The sequence below is a fragment of the Ambystoma mexicanum genome, chromosome 4q, assembly GCF_040938575.1.
Source record: "Ambystoma mexicanum isolate Mex_15411 chromosome 4q, UKY_AmexF1_1, whole genome shotgun sequence".
NCBI classification, from domain to species: Eukaryota; Metazoa; Chordata; class Amphibia; order Caudata; family Ambystomatidae; genus Ambystoma; species Ambystoma mexicanum.
The window spans coordinates 268,018,421-268,040,592 of NC_090928.1; the positions used below are offsets into that span (position 1 = coordinate 268,018,421).

Sequence of the window (22,172 nt, forward strand, 5' to 3'; positions counted from 1 at the left end):
CGTCAGTGGCTCCTTCTGGACCTAATCTCGACTATCAGTTTCAAGATACCCGCTTGAAGGGTGGTGAGTGCTAGTCATTTAGACAATTTACTCTGGTAGCTTTTCCTTCAAGTTCTGCGGCTTACTCTAGATTTTGTTCCTATTCTTTTCAGAATCAACTATTGATTCGAAATTTCCACCGCCTAAGCAAATTGACCCATCTGCTCACATTAGCACACTGGACCTCGATTTGTGGTGAGCTTACTCATTACTATGCACTTTTTCTAGTTAAATTACACTAATCATTCATTCTTTACTGGTCTTCCTCTATTTTAGTAGATCGTGGCTTTGGATGTAATTGAACTCTGCCGTGTACATTTTGACACTCAAACTTGACAGTTTGGAAAGTTCTTAATTCCATCTATGACATCTGTGACCACTAATTCTGTAACCTTGATGATGAGGTTCTATATCTATAATATGGTATTGACTTTAGATTACATTACCTGGATTGTAATTTCTTTTTTTTCTCCTTTTTCTACATTGCTTGTATCCAGTTCCTGTGCATAATTTTTTGGCTCATGAAGAAGAGAATATAATTTCTCGAAACGCGTCAGCCGTACACAACTAATTGAACCTTCTCTGGCCGCTGCGTTTGGAAATAAATAATTCATGTACTTTTACATGTTCATATCTGTCTGCATCATTCCCACTTCAGTTCAAACTGCCTTTGCATTTGAAATTATTTAATGTGAATTGCAATTATTATGTTTATGAATGAATACTAAGGCGTCAGTATGACGCACAATCACGGTGTGCAGGGGACGGGAGGGTTCCAGTTTGGATCCTCTTTCTCTCTTTTTGTGTATTTTGGTAGCCCTGTGCCAGGGCCACTTGTCCTCCCCCGCACCCAATAGATAATGTAATCTCTCTTTTTACTTTCAAAAAAATTGGCTTCCCCGTAAACCGGCGAGTGTGCTCTTTCTATCCCCCTACGGAGGGGCAGGTGGACAGGGGAAGATGTTGGGCGTCCCTCAAATCTAAGGTAGTTGCCAGTGTTCTCGTGCTCCATGACTGCGGCCTCGAAAGCACTCTGAAACCGCTCCGCTCTGCAGAGTGATGTGTACAGAGTATATATATTGTGCCAATATATATATATATATCAGCACCCCTTCACAGTACTTTGCTGTCTGTCCATTGGGTGAAGGCTGCTGGCTGAGGTGATGCTGGCTGCTGGCTCACTGCTGTCTGATGAAATGACGTGCTGGCGATGGGGGCCTGAACCCACAGTTAATGCCTGGGGGCTGGCCCATGAAATGTCCTGCTGGAGACAGGGGTCTGACTACACAGTTGATGCCTGGTTCCCGGCCCCTTCTCTTCTTCCAGGGCAGCCCGTCCACCAAGTGGGGCCACCAGGCTCATTGCACAGCCTGTGCGCCTTAAACAGTCTTGGGTGGCCCCCTCCATACATATGGGACTGCCGGCATTTACTCACTGCACCCATGGCACTAACAACCTTCTGTGCGGGCCCCATTGGCTGGGGCCCAACCTGATATAACTGTTGCGCCCTGCAGCGTATTTTGTTTACACTGGTTGGGCCCCTATGGCTGGGCGGCCACTCCTACCTCACTGCCACAACCCATGTGCCATTTTGGATTTGAGTGGTGTCCCCGTTTCTATGGGGACATCGCCATGTCCACTGCCACAGCCTCCTCCTGGCCCCCCTCAGCAATGAATCATTGCACCGCCCGGTGCTGCCTGTTGGATGTAGGCCCCAGGGGGCTGGTTGAGGCACCAGCACACAGCCCCCCCACCCCATGTAAGTCATTCACGCTCCTTTTTTTCAACTGTCATTTTTTCAAATCCTCCTGGATTCTTTCTTTCTCTCCCCTGCCCAGCCAATTCTTGGGCAGCAGAGTTATTTTCTATTGTTCTTTTCTCCTTCAACATTCCATCCAGCCCCATGGTGGGCTGCATGGTCTATTCCAAACACACGCAAACAGAACACATAAATAAAGCACAAACTACACTACACTTTAATTAAAATCTTTACTGCACTGGTGTCCGCGTCTTTCTTTTCTTGGTGTTCCCTCAGAGGGCAAGCATGTAGCCGCACTAGCCGTGCCCCGTGGGGCAACAGGCTACACACTAGATCAAAGATAATCTTCTCTTTAACAGATAGCCAGCTCCCAACACAGGTGGAACAACCATACAGACCTTGACTATTCAGGTGAAACATTCTCCATGTAATGGGGGACTTTAAGGATATTTTGTCAGAGTTTCCTGATTGGCTTTTAGCAGGGATTTCCCCATATAGACTTACATGAACATTCTTACAAACTGTTTCTTCTTTATCTATCTCCAAGCTTGTCACTGGACTGGCTAGTATAGATCCATTATCCCCCTCAGTTAGATCCATTCTCGCTTCTAGAAGGCGCGGCCTTCTACGAACACTCCTTACAATGACCTTGGTCACACAACTACTACTCAAGCCTATATACGTATAAGGAGTACCATGCTCTGGGGACATCTGTTCCATCATCATAGGTATAGGCCTTTCCTGAGAAGGCTCCTTAGTAACCCCCAAGTGGACAATCTTGGGCTGAGGAGCAGGCCCAACTATTTGTCCAAACCTCACTTTAGCAGTATGTGCCCTAGTGATAGGCATAGTAAATATCTCAGAAAGGGGAGAACAAAAGGTCTCCAACAGTTTCTCCACAAAAGCAAACACAGAGTGGTCAAGGAGTTCGAGTCATAGTATGAGTACTACACAATGAAGAGAGCCATACTGCGCTAAATATGCAGCAGACCGGGTGCTCAGATGCTCAAAAACACTCAAAGACACCCTCTGAACATAACACATTGCAAGTTTTACTGAATAGAGTCAAAGGACATGGGAACGTGAGGCATCAAACAAATACGTAGCGCATATATGGTGCAACATGTCACCTGCCTGAACATGCTAAGGCCTTGAAGTCAAGACTTAAACAAGAGCCACCCTCTGATTCCTTGCTCCACCCCCAGGGCACGCTAGCACAACCCGCCACCTCTACGGGGCAAGACTGCAAAGGGACACAATGGCAACTGGCAGAGGAATCCACAATGGTCCGGTGCAGTTAACTGTGCAGCATATACCTGATCAGCAAATAATTTCTTATTTGGTGAATAGCCGTCTGGGGCAGCGCAGATCTAATAAACATAAACATGCCAGCATATTTGATTGGATTTACTCATGATTTGTATATTTTAATTGTTTAATTAAAACCTGAGTACTAATAAATACATCATGATTTCAAAACTGAAAAACATTTATGAATCTGTTTTACCTCACAGATGTTAAAACATCAAATCACTGAACTCCAGGAGGAATTTAGGAGAAACGAATCCCGTTGGTCTTCATCCCACACCCAGCTCCGAGACCAGGTGGAGGCGCTGACAAAAGAGAACCAGAACCTTCGGGTAGAGCTCAAAGTTGCAGCACATCAGCGGCTGGATGTTGGCAAGAAATCTGAAGTTCAGGATCTAACACACAGCAAATTGGAATCACCGGTAGGTACCTCTTGGGCGAAGTTTTTCACATTTTCAGAGATAATTCGCCTTGACAGGGAGCAGATTTGGCAGTTTTCATATTTCCTTTTTGCATACCTGAACATCTTGATTTCTGCACTTCATCAGTGGATGGATAACTCTGTTTTTCAAATATGATGTACGTTTCGAATAGACTATGAAAGGATAGTACTGTATCCTTTTTAAACTGCGATCATGCAAGTGGATCCCCAGTGGTCAAGGCCGTTCCTAGATGCCCATTATGAGATGCACATGCAGAAAAGCGCGTAAGGACATTTGCAGATTGTGCAATAAGAGGATAGATTGAATGTGTGTGTGTATATGCACGCACGTCTCTGTGTATGTGTATGTGTTTGTGGTGTGCTCACCACCTATGGGTTCTTATTGAGTGGATGAGTAATCCCCTGGAATGGAGGCATGTCCAGTCTGCTCCCGGTTCATTTTGATTGTTTCTTTTTCCAGAGAGAGAGAAAAAGTCAAATTAATCAGTGTGAATCCCAAGTACCCATGCCTTAAATCGCCTCAACATGGAAACAAATGGTCATGACAGGCGCCATGTATGTGCTTGGATGAATTATGGCTATGACGTCTTATGGATCCAGCTTGCATTTTTCCCTTTTAAGAAGCTGGCCGAAATCCAGGGGGATTCAAGCATTTCAACCTGCGTCAAAATTAGATGTGGGTGGGGACGCTATGAGATTCCTGTCACGTGCACAGAGACACACAGCAGGTATTTATCACTCTGTGAGCCGCTCCCTCAGGGGAATCCAGGCGAGTATGGCACGGATAGTAAAAAAAAGGCACAGAGATTGTCTCCACATTTTTTGTACCATCTGTGCCATTAAACGCTGTTCCGTTTAATGCCTCATGTAAAATGAGGCTACTATTATTGACGAATCAATTAAAAAAAGAAGTCTCATTCATTTGAGGCACATTTAAGGTAGATTAAGTGTATTGCAGTCCAACAGTGAAGAGAGCGCATTCCTGCTCCCTGCGTGGTTTTAGTTTCCAATGAGGAGCTGTACTCATGTCATATTTTAGCACAGCTATACTGTATTTATAGTTTTATTGTAAGAGTGAAGAAATACTTGCACAACCTGGGAAATTCTAAGGAAATACTGCTTCAGCCCCCATGTGCCTGGATGATGAACATTGTGATGATGTCATATATCCTCAACCAGTTAAGGAGACTCCAGGAGCCATTGGAACCTGCTTTGTACACAATGCAACCCACGATGTTGGTACATGGGGGATTCGTTAGGTTCCTATCACCCTCTTCTTTGTTCAAATAGAGGATGGAGATGCTCCTCCTAATGTTTCAAAGTTCCCATAAACAGCCATCTGAATTGTTCGTCATGAAAATCCCATTCCGTATTTTGGCTGCTCTGGGCAAGGGTCACCAAAGCAGGAAGTTGGGAAGCTGAACCTTCTCTGGAAAGACCCAAACACATTTAGTGCAAAGGTAGGATATGCAGGGTGCCCAGTGTTACAACACAGTTATGAGAACGAGAGCCCTACTACGCTTACCCATAGGAACACAACACCCAAAGTTAGACGTTCAGGTCTCTGATCTCTCCACAGCAGCGGGGCTTGCCTCTGGAAAACAGAAAGGCTCCACAACCTTGAACATTCTCTTGCTTAAGCCTCCTCAACCGTAGAAAGAACAGCTCCCTACATGTACATAAGTAAGTCAGGAAACACTTCTGAGACTTTTGCTGAAATGGTAGAAAAATAATCAACACCTGTAGCAAACGTTCCTCACCTGTAATTAAGGAGTGGGGACTTACCCAAAGAGGATGTAAAAAACAGTGACTCAGGGCCAATCAGGGTCAGGGGAAACCAGGAAGGCAGCGGTCAGCCAACCACAGAAGTTATTATCACAAAAATCCTATTGCCCACTGTATAAAAAGAGTCTCTGTTTCCTCATTTAGTGATGGCTGTTAATTGCATGGCAGAGCAGCGAATAGCACAAGGATAGAGGAGGAGGGAGAGACCAGCGAGAGGAATGCATGCCAGCGAGAGTGACCAAGGAGAAGGAAGGAAAGCTTGTGAGGTGCCATTGGCAGGAGAGAGAAAAAGAAAGTAGGAGACTGTAAAATCATGAAGAATGAGGCATGCTTGGCAGGGAGAGGTTGATCATTTAGCAGGGTAATAGGAGGTTGGAGCATAGAGGTGTTGCGATGAAAGAACATTGTAAGCAGGGAGAGATTGGTATTGCAGGATTAGTAGAGGAGGATGAACGAGGAAGAAAGACTACATCAAAAGAGATAGGAAAAGGAAAGTGGAACAGAGTGGTCCCAGAGGAATCGAAATTGGAGAGAGGGACGAGTCTGGGGAGAGAGGACACAAACATCTGTGCTAAAGGCAGAATGCACACAGCATAAGGTGGGAGACAGGAAGGACCAGGTATAAGACCAAGCAGTGGCACAATGAAAGATGTCCATAACCATAGGAGAGGCTGGAGAGCGAGAGGTAGAGCCTATATTCCAAAGCTCGGGAGAAGCTAAGGCGCCAGCTCTGAGGAAGTGGAGTGTCTTGTGGACTTGGGTTCAGAGACTGACAGTTTCCAAACCCACAAACCAAAAGAAAGCAGAGTTAGGATAGTTGGTAGCATAAAGGGACCCTATTTGGTGGAAAGCGCAAGACCACCAATAAGAATAAATAACCTAAGAGAGAAAGTGGAACAGACAACCAAAAGTACACCAGCCGGTCCCGGATGGCTGCAACAAACTGAACAGGATAGGTAGTTTGGTCCACGAGCACTCACACTCGCATATGACATGCTTCGGACGCTTATCGGGAATGTGCCATATGACCTCTGAGGAGCACGAGAGCCGATCCAGAAAACTTGAGTTACTATATTATGGACCTTGCTTTTTGAGATTAACATTTGTTGAAACTGACCCTATGGCGAGGAACCTATGAAATACTATTGCAGAGCCTGGTGAACCCCCTTCATTTTCACTCAACCGTTTGCTCTTTCCCACGTTTTGTTTCAGAGGATGTAATATGTTTTAGAGGAAGAAACCAGCTCAGTGATTTTCATTGATGAGACGATGAATTACGTGTTCTGAATCCATGCACAAAATAATCAGATTGTCGGTGCTGGGGCAGAAAGATGCACTCCCTGGTCCCTCTTCAATGGATCCTTGTGATATTCTACCCGCTATTGATCGGGAACCCCACTTGGGGACATGTAAATTGGATGGCCGCTGTAATTAGTTGAGTTCAAGCACCATATACAAATGTTGGAATTCTAAACACTGTCTTTCAAGTGTTTCTATGCTTCATAGAAGATATGTTTTGATTCATGCAAGCACCACCACTGCCCTCCGAGCCTATAATCTTCAGGGCCAGACTCAAAACCTTCCTGTTCTAGCACCCCCCCGGCCCTCCTGAAGCACGTGGATGGGACCTAAGCAAACAGCTGAAGTGCAAAGAAGCAATTGAGTTTTGCAGATCATGCAATGCAAATCAGAGAAACGTTCACAATCAGGAAGTAGGTAATGCAACCTTGCTCTTAATCACCAGCAGTTAAGGCCAACTATTTGTTCGAAAGGTACCATCTATGGAGCAATATCCCAGTGTATTCTCTTATTCATGACTGATCTCCCACACACTGTTCTTGTTAAATAGGTCTTCAGATAAGCAGGAGGCATTGTACCCTCTTTAATACCCCAAGATGCTGAAAGACCATGTGCATCTGAGACGCAATCTTATAAGATGTTATTAAACATATGCAAGAGGTCAAGAGGATCAAGGTCAACCAGGCCCCTGTGATCCTTTAAGCCATGGCACTGACCTCTCACATCTGGCTCTCAGATCTACTCCAGATATCACAGCTACCTCCACCCTGAATTCCAGGTTGTGACAATATTTTATTTGAAACCATTACAAGACTCCTGAATCTAAACTCCACATCGGCTACTACGGTGTGGCTCCTGATCGACTCAGGTTTGAATATTTTCACAATGCAGGCGATTGTTTTGTTATGATGTCTGAAGATCTGAAGTTGTACTGTTTAAAATAACTGAGAGATGAATTTGGTCTAAGGGGGTCATATGTAATCCCCCTGTGTTAAGAGGAGGGACACACTAACTGCAGAGATAGATGGATGCTAGATTGTTATATTTTCTAAGCCTTCTAGCTTGCATTACGTTTAGTCGATTTTGCTAATCCCGATCTGGCAATATTCCTTGAGGAATAACGTACAGTAATATTGAGTTCTACCTTTGGATTCCTGCATATTTTTCAGAATCTCGGCTCTCCCTTTTCTCTGACTGAGTTTTTCCATCATGCGGACGCATCCTCTAAAACTCCAGATGGTCCCTCCGGCTGTAATCGTGACTGAGTATTGATGTACAATGACAATACAGCTCTTGCCATGGCTGACTCAAATGTTAGTATGGAATTGAGTTCCTTGTCATTCAGGTCTCGTTAAAGAGACCCTCGGTAGAATGGTGCTCTGGTTGATTGAATTCAGTATTAGGTCAATTATGATAGAGGTGGTTCCGGCTCTTTGGTACAAGTCCTCGGCAAAACGTCTGGCCTCACACATGGATGTCCTCACCACTGGTTGCCCTATCTCCAGTCTCCCCCTCATAGGATATATTTTGGAGGAGGCTAGAATGCCTAGATTATTGTGGCTATTTTGGTGTCTTGCTGTCCAGTTTTAGAGACGGCCATGGAACAGAGTCCACCCTGGCCTAAGTGATGGCCATGGACAGAGGCTGCATTGTATTTGGCGGCCTTTGGCACCATTAATGACAGCAAATTGTTAGCAGACCTTATGGTGCTCTGATGGGATTAGCACAACTGCTCTTGAGTGGCTTGTCCTATTACTGCAGAGCAGTACCCAGCAGGTGAGCATGGACACTTTTTATCTTCCTGACAAATCTTTTCCAAGAAGGTGACCCTTGGGGGTCGGGCCTCTCTCAGTTGCTGTTCAATGTCATGTTGCTGGGCAATATGATCTGGATCAAGGCCTACAGGGCAATAAATATGCTGATGATATGCACATTTCTGTATTTTTTTAATGCAGGCCTGGGAATCTCTAATAAGCCGCCTGTTTGAAGTTGACAACTAGGTGGAGGCAAACCAGCTGTAGTTCAATCCTGAGAAAAGGGAAATCCTGATTTTGTATTTTGGTAACTGAAACTGAGCCAGGGATAGCATAAGCTGGTACTTGTCATTGGCATGCACCCTGTACATTTTACCCAAGTACAAAAGCTTAGGGTTTTGTTTGACCGTGCCTTAACAGGCATGCACAGGTTGCCACATTGGTTAAGGAAATGTATTTGTAGTTCGGGCTGTCAGGGCTTTATGTCCCCTCTTGTCATCAGCAGACCTGTACTATTTGATTCATGCCATTGGGGGTCATTACGAGTTAGGAGGTAGCCATGCCGCTATCTGTGGCATGGCTACCCCCTTACCGGGTACCGGGTCCGGGTTCCTTAAATGAGGAATTACCGGGCCATTACAACCTTGGAGGGCCTTGTAATTCCTCATTCAAGGATCCCGGACCCGGTACATCCCCATTCCCATTCGAGCCGCCATAGGGCTCAATGGGAATGGGGAGCAAGCTAACAACGGGCCTGTTAATTAAGGGGCCATTGTTAGCATACTGGTCTCCTCGCGGGACCCGCTAGGGACGCCTGGTTTTACCAGGTGGCCTTAGCGGGTCCCGCGAGGAGACCTCGTAATCGGGCGGTAAGGGGTTAACGGCTCCGGCACCTTTACCTGCGCCGCTAACCCCTTACCGCCTAACTCATAATGACCCTCATTGTCTTGATTCATGTACATTATTATAGGGCCTTCTTTGCAAAGCTGCCTTTGTGCCATACATGTAGGCCGCAGCTCGTGCAGAATGCTGCTGTTTGAATGCTGTGACGTGTCTTGCAATTCAAGCCCTTTTCACTCATCCGTGTGACATGATCCCTGTTTTTTATTTGTAATTGTGCCAATTTATGTGCAGATACAAGTAGTGTGCCAAAGAGTGACTACACATGCCGTAAGGTCTTTTGAAGTGGTGAACTTCACTCTGGAAGTAAAGGATGTGGCATTTGACATCAGGGTGGACCAGACCTTCTCCAGTGCAGTTTGGGAGGATTGCTATGCTCTGCTGCATGCAACAGAAGCAGGGGTGGACTGGGAACCAAAAGAGGCCCTAGACATCATTTTTAAAGGGGCCCGGCAAGCCCAACCCTTTTCCTATGAGAACATTTGGAAAAAATTAAGTTACCACACAAAAAAGGTCCAGTGTGCAGAGGCCTATCAGGAAATCTCCATAGCTCCCCATAGGTCAGGTCATCCCTGTGCAGGAGCCACACCAATGTTGCCCCTGTTCTGACACCCTTTTAGACTAAATCATGTGTGTGTTATATTTTCTTTTCTTTTATTGTTTTATCGTTTTCATTGTTTTGTTTTCCCAATGAATGGGTTTGTCAAAACACATAGGTTGTTTGCTTCAAATAATACTTCTCAATAGGAATCCATAATTTGCGCATCTGGAAGAGATGCCTTTCTGTTAATCTATCCAGGGCCTTGGGATGTGAAACCGAGATGGAAACAGCAATTCAAGCTGCAGAGTGGTGCCTGATTAGGAGAGGGCTATTATGTGGCATCCACTTCTATATGAATGCGGGGGCGAGTATAATTGGGAGAACTGCAGACTTAATTGTCAAATTGTCATTAGGAAATGTGCCCCATTCCTCCACCATGACCCCATGAGATATGTCCACTCCCTTGATGCTGCTTTTCCTTAATTTCAGAAAAGCAAACAACCTACCTGTTGTGTAGCTGTGTGGCCCAGCAAAATTGTTCTTCCTTAAAGTTAATGTCTTACTCTAAGTGGTTTTTGTTGGAGAACTCTCCCCTCAAAGATAATCTAATTTAAAGGGTAACTTCTCCAACAAAAAGCAATGTATGCTTCAGCAGCGACAGTAGACTTCTTCACCAAAGTCATCTCCTGCAGCAAAGCTCACTAACGAACATTTAATTTACAGGTAATCCTACTTTTCCCCATCCCACTCTTTACTCATGAGTGTGACCTCCTCCAAGACAGGCACCAATATATACATTTAAACAAAAATGAAAAACACTTCCCTTTGGGAATGCGGTAAAGACTGTCACCATACATTCTCCCACCTGGCATAAAAAAAGTAGTGCCCAAATACATGAATATCTTGGTCAACAGGCAGGCGGGACAGAATCCAGGACAGGGACAAGAAACAGCAGGACTCAGAGTAATGAGGATTTCCCGTAGGAAATCTGGACATTGCCCCCGCAATCCTCTAAAAAAGTTCCACTCCTTACTCATGAGAATATTACAAGCACTTATTGAATATATTTGTTTTTTCGTTTTTTATTTAAATAGATAGTGTAATTCAGTTTACATCGACACGTTTTATACTAATTTGACAATTACAGAACATAAACATTGCTATAACTTATACGAAGAATATAGCTACACAAAATAAAATCACTCGTAACATTCCTGATTACTCCAAAGCAATCATGTTTATACAAATAGTTCATTGTAAGACCAGACTCCACAAGAAATCCAAAAGTAAGTTTCCCAAATCGTGCACCTGTCGTATTCTCCCTGTTACCCCATTAAGCTCTGAAAAAGTCTTTAGCAATAGTTTAGTCAGGGGTAAAATCAAAGCATGATCAGAGGTTAACATGAACCTACCGCGTAGACAGTTTGATTTGATTTGTACATTTATAAAACGCATATCCTGTAGGAACCTAGCAGAACTGCATCTGGGCGCAGATGAAACATTTATTTTTCTTTTAATTTAACAGGATAGAAGATAACTATCTTCAATAGAACCAGAAGCTCTCATTCAAACAAATACGTTTACAGAAGTTTTCAGAAGCTGGGTAAAGATTTGATCTCATGCAAGGACTGCGGGAGAGAGTTCCAAATACGAAGGCCCAAAACAGAAAACTGCCTGTCTCCCCATGTAGAAGTTCAGGAGGCGGTTAGGACCTCTGAAATTGAGTGAATAAGCATCCCCAATTGTGTGATGCTTTCCCTCATTAACACAGGACATTGCATTGCCAAATGAAAAAGAGATTCCAACAGGGCTTGCCCACACAAACTACAGCCTCAGAGTTTGTTGGTCAAACCAGTTTTTGGCCCAATTACCTCTAACATGGGAAGGCAATTGAGACAACATTTTAAGTACCAGTCCCTATGTTTCTGGGATGGAAATTTAGATAAACAGGGCCCAAGCCTATCTGCAGGAAGATGGAAGTTCTTTGTGTATCTGAACAGTTTTAACCTTTCCAGGTTCTCTTGTCCATCCTCTTGTCCCATATCTTTATTTTCTTTTTCCTGACCTATTCAGAATCCAATTCACCATGATCAATGATCTGTTGAAAGACTAAGCATCACTTGTGGAATTGAGTAAGAAATTGACTCATGTCCGGCCTTTTTGTTAAACACTCAAACAGATAGAAGCCCAATGAGGGCTTTTCAGACTGGGTTAATTTGTTTAAATAGGACAAACTCCTTTTTATGTATTGCGCCCAACATGAGGTCAAGCTCAGTTCTAGTCTAATCACACTAATTAAAATTGAAGTGGGAAGACAGAGAACTGACTTCCAAATGTTTCCTTCTAAACAGTGCAAGAATGTTCTATTCTTAAAGGCTATCAGTTCACAGCCATACAAAATCATTGCAGTTACCTTCAAGTTATAGAACTCTATTAACAGGGTCAAAGAATAAGCAAACAATTTACATTTTAACAATTTCATTAGCATTTCCATTGTCTCTTTTTTTGATTTTTGAGTTGGGCTTTTGTTGACATCGTGAAGCCCAAATAGCTTATTGAGTTTACCCTTGAAATTGGAGTCTTATTCAGTCTCCAGATATACGATTTATTTTTGAGCCTGCTAGAGGCTGTCATTACATAGGATTTCTTAGAGTTGATCGTCAAATGATTCAATACCAGCTAGCTTTCCAATCCATCTAGGAACCATTGCAGTCCTGTCAGGATGTAATCTAGCCGTACAAGATCGTCGGCATAAGCTTTGATATTCACAGTGAGATCCAACCATTTGGGAGCACAAACTACCCAAGATTTACTCTCATCCCATAAATCAGCCAAGTAAAGATTAAAGAGGGTGACGGCTAGTACACACTTCTTTTGTTACTGGTATATCTCTAGATAAATCGCCCAGGGTATTCAGCCTGACTTTCATAGTTTCCAGAGTATAATAGCTGAATCATGCCCAGGAGGCCCACATTACTGCCCCACTTAGTTAATTTCTGCCAAATATTTCCCAAAGTTTCCCCATATATCAGACATACATGTACAAAGGGCTATGGCACTCGTTAGGGTCCCAACACCGTTCCTAAACCCTGTTTGTAAGGACTAAGTCCTTTAGTAGACTCAACCCACAGAGATAGATCTTTTAAAATCAATTTGGCAAAGAATTTTGATGCACAGTCAATCAAAGCGACTGGGTGATAGCTAGATGGATCCACTCTATCGCCTCTTTTGAATATAGGAACCAGTAGGGCTTTCTGCCAAGAGCTAGGACAGTATTCTCCCACAGTAATGTGCAAGAAAAGTTTGAATAAGATGTCTGCCCATAATGCAGGATCCCCTTTATATATTCTGTTTGCAACTCCTTCGGGCCCACTGGCTATAGAGCTGTTCAATATTTCGATTACCAGCTCAATGTCCGTTCTATCAAATGAGAACCTCCAACTGTGTCCCGTCAGTGCATTAATTTCACAGTTTGCTGGTTGATCCATGTTTGCTCTAATTTTCCCAGTGAGATAAGATACCCAGATTTCTTCTGACACACAACAGGACTGCATTGTCGTTTGAGACTTGCTGAAAACGTTCACAATTCGCCATATTGAGCAACTATCTTTAGCTACCAGTTTCTTTAATAAAAATTGATTTTTATTGATATATTGTTGGATCCTGTGAGACCTAAACCATCTCTTTGGTAGACATGCCTTGCCATTTTTATCTTTTATTGTTTCAGCCCTATTTAATCGTACTGAGTTTTTAGTCAACAGTTTGATCGATCTACGCAGCTCACTTTTTTCTCATTGATTTCTTTATCAAACTGGTTCCTGTGGACAGGGAGGAAGGGAGTTCAATGAGGATTAATCTGATTAATCAAAGGAGTGCCCAATTTAGATAATAAAAATAGAAACTCTTTGGGGCTGGTAATTGCCTCTCTACCTTCATTGGCTAGAGTATCCCACCATCTCAATCTGGAATTTGTTTTCCAGTATTGCCAAATTGCAGAATTGTGCTGTATTATCCCCTTCACCCCCAGATGTTGTGGCCCCGTTTTGACTAACTTGTTACCTGCCATACTGAGTGTCAAATGTAATACTGCATGGTTGCTCATATTTTTTATTACTATCTCGAACATGCAAGCTTGCCCAATATCTATGTTCTTACTGAACACATAGTCAATTGTATATACTGCTACTGAATTATGCCAAGTCAAAACGTGCTCCCATTGACCATCAAATAACAGATTCATGTGTAGAAGCCCCATCTCAAGAAAAAGGTTGAGCATAATCTGCCATATGAACTACTTTTACTCACGCCACCACCTTGTGAAACCAAAGTGACATTGCCTTCTTCAAATATATCCAGGTAAACCTTGTTCAGATTACATTCAGAGTTAGTTGCCTCCTACAATAATTGGAATGTCAATATAGAAGGATTGTTGTATATATTTTTGATTTCATCTAATGAGTCTATATCTGATTGAATAGAATTAAAATAAATGTTTAGTAGCAAAGTATGTGAGATGTTATGACCATTGCAGTCAACAATTTCTGTGGCTAACAAGGCTTCTGAGAGAAATGTCCAACTGTGTAGGGAGCAACCTTTAATCATCGTTATAGCCATTAATAAACCTCATATTGGTTGCTGACTTGGACCCTTTTTCATCAGTTTGTTGTTCAAAGTAAACCCCATCAATCACTGGGCAAACAGTCAACTAAGTCTCTTGGAACTATACAAAATCGTAGTTGCTCAGAGCGTCATTGTGTCGCCATGAACAAATGAATTGTAACCACGTGAGTTCAAACGCAGGATGGATAGCATGTCATATTTAGAAGCATGGTCGCATATATTGCTATTGAGACTTTTGTTTTTACATGAGGAGAACAAGATATGAAACCTGTGCCAAATGTAATGTCAAGGTAAAAGCACATATATTAGCAGAACCTAAAACTGCAATATCAAATGCAGCGACATTACGCATAAAAGTCAGCTTGTAATGCACAACAAACATGTCGGGGGAGGCCCACAAGTCTGCCCAACAAATTACGTGCAAAGACACTCTTTTAGCAGACACCCAATAGTATCCATTCCTTTAGTTGAATTCCCTGTGATCCCATGTGGAAACAGCCCTTTAGACATATTATATGACGTGGCAATATTTGAGCATATCCACCTACTCAATGAAGGTGTGCAATGCTTCCTACTCTTGTGGCTGGAGACAAAAGTCAGTAGGAGCAATTCTCACAAATGAATAGCAGATGTGTGGTCCAGGTAAATTCTTACCACCCCACCCTTATCAAGGGTATGAACATGATCCAACAATCCCTGTGCATCAGGAGCCCTGAGTGTGGGGAAGACCAAGTGGATCACCTTAGGTCTGAACTCATTGGAGGACTGTAGCACCAAACACTTGGGAAGGAATCTCAGGAAACGAAGAGAGGATAGGACTTCCCCCAGCTCATCCATCATTCTAGCAGAGGTAATACCCAGTGAATTGTGTTTCCCTGGGGTTTGGTATTGTTAAGTAATGTGAGAATGCAATATAAGTAATGGTGTTAGACTTCCTAGCTTTTCAATTTACTGTTTTGAATGCTGTATGCTCTCTCTCTCTCTCTCTCTTTATATATATATATATATATATATATATATATATATATATATATATATATATATATATATAGAATATATATAAGATGTTCATCTCCTGTGAATTGTATATGTGGGTTTTGTCCATTCAACCATTGAGTAAACAGCTTGAGTTCATTAGAGGACCCCCTCCAGACCATGAAAATATCATCGATATATCTATACCAACAATGGCCAACCTTGAAGAACATTCAATCTACCACCCCAATAACCCTTTCAAACAGAATATCCATTGTTGGTATAGATATATCGATATTCACAGGAGATGAACATTTAAACTCAGTTTCATTCCTGGACTTAACCATCAAAAAATCCCCTAATGGACAGTTGGTAACCTCGTTATATCGGAAAGACACTGATAAGAACACCTTATTAAGATTTGACAGCTTCGACCCTGCTAGTCTGAAAGAAAATTTGCCAATTGGACAATTTCTTAGAATCAGAAGAAACTGCACGAATATCTCTGACTTTGAAACACATGGGAAACTTTTAAAATCTCGATTATCCGATCGAGGTTACCCTTCAAAGTCCATTTCACGAGCATACAGAAGAGCAAAACATACCGACAGACAAAATTGTCTAACACCCACTCAGAAGAGCCCAGCAGACAAGATCACATGTGTCTCGACTTTCTCACCTATCAGTAACTCACTCAGAAAAATAATATTAAAAAATTGGCATATCATTACAACTCCTGACTTTGCTCCTGCAACACCTCGATTTGCATTTAAAAGGCAATCTAATCTTAGAGACAAGCTTGTACACACGTATCCTACCGCACAAAAACCTTTACTCTCTCAAACCACCTTGTGGTCATTGCCACCGGTAGTAGGACATTTTAAATGTGGTTCTTGTTCGGTTTGCTCTTTAACTACAAACCTTAAAACACTGCAACTATATGAAATGAAATGGACCCTGACAGGTTTTTCCAACTGTCACACTCCATGGGCCATCTATGGCATAAAATGCCCTTGCAATTTACTATATGTGGGCAAAACAAAACGTCCGGTAAAACAAAGAATATGTGAGCATCGCTCGTGTATCAAAAATAAAATTGAGAACAAACCAATGGTGGCACATTTCACCCAATTGAAACACTCATATAATGACCTTAGGTCGTTTGTAATTCAAACCATTCCAGCTCCAGCCAGAGGGGGGAATAGAGACCTACTCCTCACTAAACAGGAACATAAATGGATTTTTAATTTGAATACTGTCAAACGGGGTTTAAATACGACAGTAGAGTGGTCCCTTTTCTTCTAAATTGTTCTTCTGATTTCTTTTCTAATGGCTTCCACATTTTTCTGTTTTAAAAAAATGTCTTTCTTTTGCTCTTCAAAAAAGTGTTCTTTTTGCCTTAAAGAGTTCTTACATTTTTTCACAACAACAAAATGCCTTTGGGCCTATAAGAGAATTATATCCGTCAAGTATTGTTACCAGTTAGACAAACATCGATTCTGGTGCCGACTCACTCCATGAAGAGATGTGTAGTCATAAAATATGTATATAACCGTGGAATGAGGTTGAACAATACAACGATACAAAATAAATGAAACAGTTCCTCAATTTCCCTTGAAAAATCTTTCGAGGTCTGTTCAAATACTGTAATTTAGTAAATTACTAAATATAAACATGACAATCACAGTTCAGTATCGTTTTGCATATACTGCGATATTGCAAATGATTCCTCAAGAAACACTCTGTTTCTTTAAGTGCAACTAATCCGTGTATTCTTACACGCCGCCTTCTTCTTCTTTTTTTCGTTGATTGCATTGCTCAATCAACACAAGTTACGTCATCTCTCTAACTATTTAATTCCTCAGCCGAGCGCGTGTACAGCTGTTCACGGAAGCACGCAGGCTCCGAGCAGCTAATTGACACGGCTTCACGGCTCCACTGGCTTTGTTGCCAGTAACACCACGGACATCCCGGGCTCCAGACGCGTTTGAAAGTGCAGCATAGGCGCGCTCGTGTAGGCAAAGCCTTGGTGACTTTCTTTTAGAGGTAAGCAAATACCATCATTTCATGCCTCTGTAAGCAACCTTGTAAAATTTCTACTTGAACTCAGCACATAAGCGATTGCTCTAATTTAGTCCGCCCTTTCTTTTCTGCTTATACTAGGTCACGTTCAAGCTACCTAGCTGCAATTATAGTTATCATCCTAAACAAGCCTACGTTCAAGAAACTTTAAAGGTAACAACGGTTCCTGGCGGCCTTTTTTGTAAAATTAGAAAGCCTGCATACACAATAATAATTTGAATCTAAAACCAGGGCACTTTTGTTGTTTCAGGCTTGAAAACGTTTTTTTCAGTGTCTACAATGGTGCACTAAAACCAATTAACTCTAAAAAGTTTTACACTCTTTTCTCGATCTTAAAAAAGATCATTCGAGAACAACAACGGTAAGCATTGGTTCTCATTCACCAAAAAGGGCTCAACAATAACACGATTGTGTTTAAACCCTGTAGTGAAGTTAAAAGTGTTCTCTTTTTCAACAGTTCATGTTGCAAAGGGAACAGCACATTAACCTTCACCTTTGTGTGAAAATTGTGAATAATTTTTCTTGATGGATTACGCTCATTCTCAATATACAGGCGAGCCTTCCGCTTTAAATGAAAAGTTATCACTAATCAAAGAAAACAACTTTACTACTTCTATATAAACTAATCGTTATATTAGAAAAGAAATAGACCTTAAGAATGCAGGACATGGTTAAATGTTTAATACCTTTTCTTTTGCATATGCCTTGGCTGCAGTCAGTGATGATTAAAATGTTGTGTACTGCCTACCGGGCGCTCCGCCGCTGTCACACCGTTAATGTTTTAAACAACTGTTTTTTATCAACCACTTTTTCATGATGCTTGTTTTCGATTTATATTTTTATGTGATATGTTTATGTTTGTTTACCTTGTAGTGGGTTTCGTGCCTTTTCTAACGACACAGCACGATGTTTATGAAGTATTCAACACTGTCAAATCATTAGAACATCTCGTTTCTCCTTTGTCCTGAAGACGGTTATACCTGCACCAACAGACAACGTTTTTTGTGCATTGCCTGATTTCTTTTGGTGTCAATAGCCGAAACATATGTCGACTTTCACAAAATTAAACCTAACAAATATCATAGGTTTTTCTCACATGATAGAGCTAGTTCGACCTATAAATGCTCTACCCTTTACCAGTTGATGTTGGTCATTGAGTGCTCACCTACTGGGTCCTTATTATTTTCGTTTTCCATGATCTTATCCCACTGATATCAATTTGTCAATCTGGTATGTTGATTCCACTTCCCCACAGCCATAGTGCACATGTATTGTTGTTTTTTAGTAAATAATTTTTTAGAGGCACTGTATTGTGACCAAAAATAAAAAACTTAGTTTTAATTGTCACTATCGAGTGGTTGTTTTCCCTTTCAAAAAATTCTTTCTGTTACAACTTTATATCAACAAAGTTGAAATAATCTCCTGTATTTTGAATTGAACATCAGTCCATTGTGATTTTCACATCAAAATGTTTTTTTTAAATTCTGTTTTGTTTTAGAACAAATTAACAAGTGTATAGGTGGTTGTTTCTCCTCGCGACAGACACACCATTCACCTGACTGCAGGACCAAGGTCCCAGGGTCAGCGCCTCCCTCTCTCCCCCTGTGGTTTTTTTCAGTACTCCTTGAGTGTGTACATTTTCCGTTAGATCTAATGGCAAATAAACTACTTTGCCACAAATGCCTTTCACCAATTCAGAGGGAGGTAATGTTGCTGTTTTTGGATGAAGGCGTATAATTGCTTGAAATGGGTGAACTGTTTGAATTATTATGCTCTCATACAAATTGAGTTGTTGCAGGATTTCTGGTAGTGGGAACAATTCCAAATTATTTGTAATAGGACGTGAAGGAGTGTGGTTGTTGTCTAATTTTGTAGTACAGTAACTGCAACATATTAGGCGTTCAGTTAGTTCATATTTGTTTTCTGCTAAAAGGTAGAGAGCTAATTCAAACCATTTAGAATCTTCATTGTCTTCTATTTTGTATGCTATGTCTACATTTTTTGTGTTCCTTTTGTAAAACGTTCTGCAGCAAAACACACACACATGGTTTGGTACTTCAGCCGATGACATTTTACTATTTCTTTTCTGTGTGTGTAATAGAAGGTTGCTATGTGCAGAATTGTTGCTACTATGTTCTAAAACTATTGCATTTTGTAAGTGGCTTTCACTTCCAAAATACTTTCTCTGAATACGGTCAATTTCATCTTGTAAGTATTTGGGTGTACCATGCAGAAGAGTGTTATTTAAATTGCCTAATTCTGAAGCTGGACTTTTTGCATAGTATATTTTATACACTAGATTTCTTACATTTGAATGATGTATTGATATCCTTTTGATATCATGGAAGGTGCTTTTGCAAATAGGCACAGAAATGTAGGCTTATGAATGTCCTTTTAGTCCTGTGTATTTGCGCACTGGACAAATATCCATATTTTGCCACACTTTCATTTTACGTTTGTCTTTACCTTTTACATATTGATTGAGGAACTGACATAAAGATTTGAAAGCTTTGTTTGGAATGGCACACATTGATGTGCACGGCCATTTGTATACTGGACGGTGTGGTTCTGCTGAATCGAGAGGTCATTCTGAGTTTTCAAGGGATAGTTTTGTAAGCAGTGTTTCTTGTTTCATGATGGTAGTATTTATTTTCTCATACCCTCGTCCACTGCTATGGATGGCAATTGTGTTTGTTTGATTTTGTTTGTATGCTTCTTCATTAAAATATGGTTCTGTGGTTGTTGTGTGACTCCATTCACCACCACAAAATTTAAGAAATTATTTTTGTTCACATTCCGTTTATTGCTGAGTTTCTTTTGTAGTTTGGTACTTAGTTTTGTTAGTGCTTTCATCCTATTTAACACTAATATAAACAACTTCCTTTTGAGAAGGATTGCACTGTCCACGAGAGCTTGTAGGATTCACTTTCTACGGTAGGTTTTAAGGGGTGAGGATGATTTCGGTCTTCTTAGTAGATTCTGAAGCACTCTGTGACGAAACATTATTGATAAAATACTTTTTTTTACTATGGGTTCTTGTTACACTATCAGGATTATTAGGAGCATTGTTAGCTGTACTTGTAGCTGACTTTTTGCCAACATTTGTGTGGTTTGTGACACACTTTGATGGAGGAGGTAAAGTTTTGGTAGTTGAAGCTTCCTTTGTTTTGCTAACCGACTGCATTAGCTGGTTTGTTCCAACATTCTCTACAAACTCTACAACAGATGGATGCTTACATTGGGCACTTTTATTTTTATTTGCTCTACTTCTGCGTTCCTTTCTACGGAGTTGCTTTTTGGTAGGCATTCTTTGGTATCTGTTGAAAAAATTAAGGCATACTTTGGTCTGTTGTCCAATGTATGTGTGCTGTGTGCATGCGTGCATGAGTCTGATGGGGAAGCTCTTTGTCATGGTGTGTGAATGTGCATTGGACTCTTGCAATGATTTGGTAAGGCTACTTTACTGTTTGTATACTACTACAATGTGCTTCAGATGAGAGTACAAAGTGGCCTACTGGTGACGAGAAGCATTATTAATAAACGAAATGCCATAAACTTGCTAGAGCAACTTCTTTTCTAAATCTAACCTTCTAAGGATTACGTATGTTATTTGAGTTCCAAACACACATGGATTTATGAGCCATTCTGCCTGTTATTCTTTATTAAATAAATGGATATTTGTAGGTAGAATGGTTCAGAAATCAATGTTTGCTTTGGTGCCCAAATGAAACAAATAACCCACGCAGCCTCTTTGAAGAGTAGTTACAATATAAAGGTAGTACTGTACTTACTTTTTTTGCAAAATGACCAAGTTTCTTCGAATATGTCGTCTGCAGTGTAGATGCTGTTGATTCTCAGGAGAGTAGTCTTCACTGCGATTCAAAAAAACTAAATCAATTACTTTGTGTATTTACAGCAGTGATGATACTGCACACATTAATTGTGCATCTTTCGTCAGAGCATTCTACTTTCATATTTCAACCCAGTGCACGTGTGCATTTCACTTCACTCTGTGCAGCCTTTGCATGGTATTTCCAATATGTTACTTGAAAGTCCTTCAAAATTGCTAACAATTTTAAGGTTATGAAAATGCCTTGTTTTTTACAAGGTGTACTATCTATAGGAGAGCGGTTTGTAAGCGATAGGGCATAGTACTAGATGGGGAAAAATGGTCTACTTGGAAATTAAAAGCACGATCCCGAGAAATCGGAAGACCCTCAGAGTGAGATGTCACCACAGCAATCGGGAGCGCTTACTTTTCTCATTCGATTACATTGCAAGTAGCATTACTGTAGGCCGTACACAGTACACAACTCCGACATTTTCTAATACAAAATCGAGTTTCGTCGTAAATAGGCATGCTTGCAACGTATGTATAGGTTATGCGGAAGACAGTAAGAAGTCGTACCAGTTTGTCAATGATAAATCGGACATCTTGCACGTAAAAGGGGGAGCGTTGGTATGTATTGCCTATGCACATTTAGCGGCATTAATTTGTCTAAAATAAATCATAAGGGTTGCACATGTTCTCTGATTAAAATATACATACCTGTACTCTATACTCATGCATGTGCGCATGCATGGAGCTGTATGTAGAAATTTGCAACACTTGCACGGTAGCTTGTGAAGTAGGTGCTTTGCAATGATATGCAACTTCCATTCAGAATT

The 22,172-nt window shown here is 41.4% G+C and overlaps 1 protein-coding gene across 2 annotated transcripts in view; it reads left to right on the forward strand.

Moving 5' to 3' along the window:
* LOC138467662 (centromere protein J-like) overlaps window positions 1-22,172 on the forward strand; it is a 714,848-nt gene that overhangs the window by 404,928 nt on the left and 287,748 nt on the right. For both annotated transcript variants that reach the window (XM_069607842.1, XM_069607843.1), the window contains one exon: window positions 3,313-3,528. In XM_069607842.1, the coding sequence (XP_069463943.1) occupies window positions 3,313-3,528 (216 nt within the window). The remainder of the gene's footprint in view (window positions 1-3,312; window positions 3,529-22,172) is intronic.